The 8,407-nt window shown below is 58.5% G+C and overlaps 1 protein-coding gene across 1 annotated transcript; it reads right to left on the bottom strand.

The window, feature by feature from the left end:
* Positions 1–2,455: 2,455 nt before the first annotated feature.
* On the bottom strand, positions 2,456–5,247 carry NEU4 (neuraminidase 4). The gene is made up of 3 exons (XM_004386522.1): positions 5,047–5,247; positions 4,293–4,548; positions 2,456–3,378 (listed from the first exon to the last, which is right to left on the bottom strand). Exons 1-3 carry the CDS (start codon positions 5,245–5,247, stop codon positions 2,456–2,458), a joined length of 1,380 nt encoding a protein of 459 aa, XP_004386579.1.
* Between the last annotated feature and the right edge of the window lie 3,160 nt (positions 5,248–8,407).

The following is an 8,407-nucleotide window of genomic DNA, read 5'->3' as shown; positions in this document are numbered from 1 at the left end:
ATTTCTATAAATGTCTGAATGTATATGAAAAGAATGTATATTCTGTGGTTGTTTTATGCAGTGTTCTACATATGTCAATTAGGTGAAGTTTATTAATCAAATTGTTCAAATCTATATCCTTGCTGATATTTTCGCCTGCCTGCTATATCAGTTAATAAGAGACTTATGTCTAAAACTTTCTGCTCCAACTGTGGATTTGTCTATTTCTCTTTATAAACCAAAAAATAAAACCAGACCTCTTGCTATCAAGTCAATTCTGACTCATAGCGACCCTATAGGACAGAGTAGAACTGCCCCAGAGGGTTTCCAAGGAGCGGCTGGTGGATTCCAACTGCTGACATTTGGGTTAGCAGCCAAGCTCTTAACCACTGTGCCACTAGGACTCCATATTTTTCTTTATAGATTTGTCAATTTTCTCTTTGTATTTTGAGGCATAGTATTAAGTACATACAAATTTAGAATTGTTACAACTTCCTGGTGAATTGAAACTTTTCTCATATTGAAACGTACTCCTTTATCATTAGAAATGCTCTGGTCTTAGCTCTTCCTTGCCTGATATAAATCTAGCTACATCACTTGTCTCGTGTTTATATTTTCATGGTCTATGCCTTTGAATTATGGTGTTGACAAAGAATACTGAATATACCATGGACTGCCAGAAGAACAAACAAATCTGTCTTGGAAGAAGTACAGCCAGAATGCTCGTTAGAAGCAAGGATGGCGAGACTACATCTCATATACTTTGGACACGTTATCAGGAGGGATCAGTCCCTGGGGAAGGACATCATGCCTGATAAAGTAGAGGGTCAGCGAAAAAGAGGAAGACCTTCTACAAGATGGATTGACATAGTAGCTGCAACAATGGGCTCAAACATAGCAACGATTGTGAGGATTGCAGGGCTGGCAAGGGTGCAAGAAAGCAAGCCCTGGCACATGCTACTTTTGGGATGTGAATTGCTATTCTTTTTGAGACAATAGGATGTTATTATTTATTAAAATAAAAATTAGAGACCCTCTGCTCAGTCACCCCACATTCGGGAATCTATCCCACAGAAACCAAAGCTCCAGTTTGTACAGCTCTGTGTTCGAGGGTGTTTACTGCAGCTTTGTCTGTAATGGCAAAGCAAATAAAAACAATCTGAATGACCCTCAGTGAGACAACGTTGAACAAATCACAGCACAGTGATGCTATAGAATGTATCATCACAACCCGTCTGTCAGCGCGTCGCTCTGTGGTGGTTCGCATGTTGCTCTGATGCTGGAAGCTATGCCACTGGTATTTCACGTACTTCAGAGTCATCGAGTCATCCATGGCGGACAGGTTTCAGCGGAGTTTCTAGGCTAAAACAGACTAGGAAGAAAGCCCTAGTGATCTACTTCCAGAAATTAACCAGTAAAAACCCTGTGAATCACAACAGAACGTTGTCCAGTTACAATCTGTTGGCATCAAGTCGATTCCAACTCATAATGAACCTATAGGACAGAGTAGAACTGCCCCCTAGGAGCAGCTGGTGGATTCGAACTGTTGACCTTTTGGTTAGTAGATGAGCTCTTAACCACTGTGCCACCAGGGCTCCATTGTCCAGTATAGTGCTGGAAAATAAGCCCCTAGGTCGGAAGGCAACCATAGGCTCAAACGTACCTCTCTCCCCATACCACTGCTACCACTTTGGTGCTTCTTTCTAACTTCTTCCTATTCTTGTTCCCTGGGGAACAATCAAGACGGAACCCGTGGCTTCTCCAGAGCAAGACGGGATGCTGCCGCATGGGGGTGTCCGGGGAGAAGCCCCCTCCCGCTCAACCCGCTGGCTCCACAGAGCTGACCCCCAGACACCTGCTCCTCCAGCAGGACATTCAGGGATGGGGCCGACCTTGCCCATTCACAAACACAGACAGAGGTGGCGCATGCTTCCTCTCGTCGCGTCCTCCTTCTGGCCGCCTTGGCAACTGGGGAGCTGAGTCTGGCTGAGAGGGGTCAGGCCAGCTCTAAGATTGGAGGGGAGGTCTGGGAAGCAGCTTGGACATGAGAAGAAAAGGCAGAGATGTGGACTTGGACGTGGGGGCACAGTCCCTTTATCTCTCGTACACAAACTGGGAAAGAGCCAGCACAGCAAGAGTTAAAAGCAAAAAGCTCCTGGGGCAGGAAGCACCTGATGGAGTCTGCAGTCCAGTCCCAGGCATGTCCTTGAGGGGCAGGGCAGAGCATGGACAGCTCAGAGCCCATGTCTGCCCCCCATCGGAGGCTGCACCCTTTCCTGGAGACCCGCTGAGCTTGTATGAACGTGAGAAGGCTCAGCCTTTTCTCTATATCCAGCGGGGTCCTTGACAAAGACACTCTCAGGGACTCCCGATACAGGACATGATGACCAGTGAGGGGCAGAGACACCAGAGCCACGCCCAGGCTGCTCCCCACAGGCGCCCCTGCAGCTGGCCCATGCCGGGTCGCTGGTGACTCTCAGGAGGGCAGGCAGCGCGCACACCGCTTCCCAGGGGGGACGTTGTCCAGCACGTCGCTCAGGTAGAACAGGCTGAAGGAGATCTCCTCGTAGGAGACCCGCACCCCACTCTCATAGAGGCAGGCGAAAGCCGGGTCTCCCTCGTGTGGGCCTGGGAGAGCCGCCAGGTCAGAATAGCCGCTGGGCCCCTCGTGAATCACCCAGGGCTCCGACCAGTTGTTCATGTCCAGGGGAGCCCTGCTGAGGCGGACACCCATGTGGAGGCGAGCCCGGCGCCCCGTCGGGTGGGAATAGAGCAGCCACGTGGGGCTCGGAGTGGGGGCCTCGGAAGCCGCGCAATCCCCACCGAGCCCAGGCCCCGGGCCAGGCTCCCCTGGGCCATCCCCACAGCCCCCCGCCACCTCACGGGGGTCTTCGGCACCCTCTTCCAGGGGCTCCTGGACTCTGGGACCAGAGCTTGGAGGATGGGGGTGGCTCCTGGCATCCACCGGCCAGGCCCCTGCCCGAAGCCTGCTGGGGCACGGGGCTGGGAAGCCCACCACGCTGCCCTGGCAGCCACGGGAGGTCTCTGCCAGCAGGGGCACGAGCTGCCCAGGCAGGAAGGAGGTGCCTTCGTCGGCGCTGAGCGCCTGCACACGGCTGCCCAGAGGGCTCCGGGCATTGCAGTAGAGCACAGAGCCGCCCGGGCCGCCTTCCACGGCCGCCAGCTGGCACTCCCCCGAGCGCAGGTTGGGCACGAGGCCGCCGTGGTGCCAGCTTCGGCCAAGGTCGTCGCTGTAGAAGACGAAAGCGTGGGGGGAGGTCCGGCAGATGCGGCCGAAGCACTCGCGGCGGTCCACGCGGTAGGTGTAGGCCGGCACCAGCAGGCGGCCGGAGCGCAGCTGCACGCCGTGGCCGGGACCCACGGCGAACGTGGCCCAGTCTAGGGAGATGGGAGGGTCAGCTGCAGCTGGAGCCGTGGCCACACTGACCAGGATTGGGTGTGTGGGTCCTCGGTGGGGAGCCACCCACTGACCACTGCTTCCCTTGACTCATCCCGGTGTCCTGGGCCCTCGGTGTCATTTCCTTACTGGCTAGACAGGGCTCTCTCAGCCATTAACAAGACCGCTGCCAAGAGCCCCCATCCCAGCAGGAACCCAGGCAGCCCCCTTAGCCAGCCCTCAGAGCAAGTGGGCAGATGACCATGCAGGGGGGCACTGCCCAGCTGCTGTGGGGTCAAGGCAGGTGAGGCAGCAAAGGAGGGTGATGGGAGCAAGGGGGCCTTCGGTCAGCCCTCAGGGACAGGGTCTGGAGACAGCCAGCCCTGGCGGGGTCCCCTGGGAGGGTCCACACAGGTAGACAGTCACTTCTTGGGTCAGCTTTAGTGTGTCAAGTCCATGCCCCTTGGCGTGGCATCCAGGGCCGGGTGGGGGCAGCGGGTGGTCAGGCTGAGGGGCAGCAGAAATGGAGGAAAAGGCCGGCTTTGGGGTTGGCCACCTGCCCTGTGATTCTCGCCTGGGCCCTCATAGCAGGGGTGAGGCAGGGGAGGAGGAAGAGGACATGGTGAGGGGACACGAGAGAAGGGGGGCCAAGAGGGACCTCAGGGTCCACCCTCTCCTGGGCAAAGAAGTGAGCCCAGGAAGGAGAAACTCATGGCTGAGGTGGGATGGCTGCAGGGGCAGGACTGAGCGCTCGGGGTGTGGGCAGCCGGGCTGGTGTCCTCAGGGAGGGGCAGACCCGCTTTTTCCAGGGGAGCCACTGGCCTCTGGTTGCCAGCCCCCCCACGCACCCGGCCCCCCACCCCTGCCTTGCCCACCCTGACCCACCCCTTCCCTGACCCCAACCTGCCCGGCCTACCCTGCTCATCGCTGCCCACGGCCTCCTCGGTGAGGTCCCGGGCGCCACCCCAGGTGAGGCCAGCGTCGCGGCTGGTCACGCAGCAGAGACGGGCGGCATTGCGGCCGGTGGCAATCTGCACGGCCTCGGGCGTGTGGCCGAGCACCGCGATGAAGAAGAGGAAAACAGTCCCTGTGCGCGCCTCGTGCACAGGGCAGGGGTTCATGGAGCGGTGCTCCTCCAGGGCCGCCGTCCCCAGCACACGCAGGCCGCCCCACTGCAGAGGGGGCCATGGCCAGACTTGGACCTGTGTCTGCCTGGTGGGCACCCCTGTGGCCTCAGACCCTGCGTGTCCTTCTGTAAGGTGGGAGCCCACCTGCACTGAGCCCCCCAGCCTCCTCTCACCCTCATGGAGCCCCTTACCTACACAGAGACCCTCCTCACCTGCATGGAACCCCCACTGATCTTCACAGAGCCCCCGTCACCTCTACCAAGTCCCCTATACCCCCCTCACCTGCAGGGAGCCCTCCCACTTCCCCGTCGCCTTCACAGAGCCCCCCAGCATCCTTCTTCACCTGCATAGAATCTCCAGCAACCCCTCTTACCTGCATGGAGCCCCCAGCCCCCTCACCTTCGCAGAGCCTCTTTCATCTGCAAGGAGGCTCCAGCACCCCCCTCGCCTGCACAGAGCCCCCAGCCAGCATCCCCTTCACCTGCACAGAGCCCCCCCAGCACCCCCCTCACCTGCACAGAACCCCCCAATACCCCCCCTCACCTGCACAGAGCCCCTGGCCAGCGTCCCCCTCCGAAGCACCAGGCGGTGGGCATGAGAGTCATCAGGGCTGAGCCGCTGCTCAGCAAAGGCCAGCAGGATGGGCCCAGGGGGGACGGGGAGCAGCGCAGGCACACGGTATGTCAGACCGGTCCTCTCCCGCTTGAAGAGCACAGTGCGTGCAGGGACACGGGGGGTCCCCATCTCTGCAAGATGGGTGCATCAGTGGGGGGCCCAGTTTGTGCCCACCCAGAGTTCCTCCCTCAGCCCGTGGAAGCCTCCCTCACCCACAGCCACTGAGCCCCCAAGTGTCTGTGGGATCAGCTCCCTCCTCCTCTCAACTCAGACCGTGAGCTGCTGGTGTCATCACAGAACCTGCCCAGCAGGTTGTCACCCAAGTGGACATCAGAGCCCAGAGCTCCAGACAAGGAAAGGCTCCGTGTCCCCTCATAGAGGTCCCACCACCAGCACGGGAGCCAGAGCAGACAAACACAGACACACACAAGACACATAAGACGTCCAAGACACCCACACACAGAGAGAAACCCTCAGAACACAGACACACAGGAACCCCAGCAAGTATGGCCCCCGGACTCTCTGTCAACCCAGAACTGAAACCATTCCCGAGGCCAACTCTTCAGACAAAAATTAGACTGGACTGTGGGACATGAAGAGATACTCACGAAGAGTGTGCTTCTTAGCTCAAGTAGATACATGAGACTAAACGGGCAGCTCCTGTCCGGAGGTGAGATGAGAAGGCAGACAGGGTCAGGAGCTGGTTGAATAGACATGGGAAATCCGGGGAGGAAAGGAGGAGTGTGCTGTCACAGTATGGGGAGAGCAGCTAGGGCCACATGGCTGTGCGTGTATAAAGTTTTGTATGACGGAAAGAGATACGTGAAATACAGAGAAACACAGACACACATGCACACATGCATACAAAGACACAGAGACACACGCGTGTGCACACACTTGCACAGAAATGAGCACACAGACATCCACACAGACACGCGTGCACACACAGGGACACACGGCTCAATACATGAAGGCGCCTCAGGAGACACGGACCATCTGGAGGGCTGTCGGGGTGAGGCGGTTCTCGGATGCGTGGGCGCAGAGCTGTGAGCGGGGAGGGGGAGAGGAGCAGGGTCCCCCACCACTTCTTGGCAAGGGTCAACACTGCACACCCCCCACAGTAACAAGGACACACAGGAGACCCACCACCCCGCACCCGAGGGAGCCCCACGCCTGAGGTCGCCGAGTCAGACGGGACCTCCACCTTGTTGCACTCTTAGTCCAGGACCACCTGCCCCTGGAAAGCAGCTCACAGGCCCTCCCTGCTGCCCACCAAGCCCCGGCACAGCCCCAGCACAGCCCCAGCACAGCCCCGGCACAGCCCCGGTAGAACCCCGGTAGAGCCCCGGCAGAGCCCAGATCCTCCCTGGCCCGGGACTCCTGTCCACCACAGACACCTCTGCGGCTTTGAGAGCAGCTTCCTGTGTCCTGGAAGACCTGGGCTCTGCAGTCAAAGAGTGATTGTGCCCAAGCTGGACAAAGGTGTGGGCGCCACGTGTCCCCCTGGGCTGGATGGGCACAAGCGGGACATTCTCTGCACGCTTGGCTCCCTCCCCAGAGCTGGGCCACCTGCTTTGCCGGGAGCTGGGTGTCAGCACGGCCTGCAGAAGCAGGCAGCAGGCCAGGCCACCCCGGGATCGGAGACAGACCAGCAGACAGACCCCAGGGCTTGGCCAGCTCAGTTTACTGCAGGGCCCCATGTGCAGGGCAGAGTACAGAGGGGACTCAACTGCCCTGGTCGGCTGCAGGGGTGAGGAGGGGGTGCTCACCAGCCTCACTGTCCTGGCCCCCAGGCCCGGGTGCAGGGGTGAGAAGGGGGTGCTCACCAGCCACGCTGTCCTGGCCCCCAGGCCCAGGTGCAGGGGTGAGGAGGGGTGCTCACCAGCCACACTGTCCTGGCCCCCAGGCCTGGGTGCAGAGGTGAGGAGGGGGTGCTCACCAGCCGCGCTGTCCTGGCCCCCAGGCCCGGGTGCAGGGGGAGCAGGGAAGAGCTCCCCGGCTGTGCTGTGGCTGCCGAGCTGGTCGTGGTTCATCCACAAGAGATGTCTGCCTGGCCAAGCCCGGGGCAGAGCAGACAAGGGCCCACTGTCTGGGTGTCGAGCCAGCAGCTGGCCCCATCCGGGGCTACGTCAGGGCTCTCCTGGCGGGTCTGCAGCTTCAGCATCGCAGAGGGGGCTGGGGGCGGGGGTACAGAAGGGTCAGGGAGACTGCTTCAGGACAAGGCAGCCCAGTGGCAGCACAGGGAAATGGGGAGGTGCTCCTCAACAAGTGCTGTGCTGGGGCAGGGAGATCACCATTGACCTCGGTGGGAGCACCGTGTCAGCTGCCCCGATTCCCCAGAGAGCCCCTCGCATGAGAGCGAGAGTGGACCACGCAGACTTTCCCTCTTCTCATGCCTGCTCTGTGGGCACCCCCCCCCCACACCCTCAGCTGTGAAGCCAGCCTGGGGGCTCACGACCCCACAACCTGCCCAATTGTGCTCTGCGGGCCACGGGTGTGATGTCATTCAAGGTCGGCTGGTTGAGCACAGAGGTTCCCGTGAGAAGGAAAGGGGATCTGTACGCCTCACAGTCCTGAGGCCAGAAGTCCAAATTCAGGGCTTCAGCAGGTCCCTCCTTGCCTCTTCCAGCTTCTGGCATTCCCTGGCAGTCCTTGGCTTGTGGGTGCATCCCTCCAATCTCGGCCTCTCTCTTCATGTGGCCGTCTTCCCTCTGTCTCTTCGTCTCTCTTTTTAAGGACACGGTCGGATGTGATTAGGACCCACCGTGCTCCAGTGTGACCCCATGTTAGCAGACGACACCCTCAAAGACCTTATTTCCAAACAAGGTCACCTTCAAAGACACAGAGGTTGACACTCAGTGTAGCTTTTTGGTGGACACAAGTTAGTCCATCACGGTGGCTGTGACTTCTTTTCTGTGGTTGCGATTATTTGTAAACACGGCAAGCCCCCCTTTCAGTCAGCTCTCAAAACAAGGCCACCATCCACCCGCTGGGTCTACAAACTGCTCCTAGCAGGCGTGCCCCGTGAAGGCTGGTGTGCTGGCCCATCCATCATGGCCCGCTCCTGCAAGTAGTCTGGGATTCAAGAGGACAGCGGATGGACCTTGTCCTCCCAAATGTTCCTTCAAAGCAGAGTGTTGCAAGCAAATCGTGACTTAAAAACTAATTTCAAACAATTCATTAAAAATACATGAACCTAAGTTGAGAATTTAGAGGGTTAAAATGTTGTGGGGTTGTTAACCAATGTCATAAAACAGCATGTGTGTTACTGTGATATGAGAAACTATCT

The sequence above is a fragment of the Trichechus manatus genome, unplaced genomic scaffold, assembly GCF_000243295.1.
Source record: "Trichechus manatus latirostris isolate Lorelei unplaced genomic scaffold, TriManLat1.0 scaffold00165, whole genome shotgun sequence".
NCBI lineage: Eukaryota > Metazoa > Chordata > Mammalia > Sirenia > Trichechidae > Trichechus > Trichechus manatus.
The sequence above is the reverse complement of the archived record's forward strand: the minus strand, read 5'-3'. Positions and strand labels throughout refer to the sequence as shown.

What these genes read in the sequence shown, in the direction of transcription:
- NEU4 (XM_004386522.1), bottom strand. Translation starts at nt 5,247, where the DNA reads ATGGGGACCCCCCGTGTCCCTGCACGCACTGTGCTCTTCAAGCGGGAG. An exon ending in TGGCCAGGGGCTCTGTGCAG is followed by an intron (nt 4,549 to 5,046) that starts GTGAGGGGGGGT and finishes CCCCCTCTGCAG; the next exon opens with TGGGGCGGCCTGCGTGTGCT. An exon ending in CGTGGGCAGCGATGAGCAGG is followed by an intron (nt 3,379 to 4,292) that starts GTAGGCCGGGCA and finishes CCATCTCCCTAG; the next exon opens with ACTGGGCCACGTTCGCCGTG.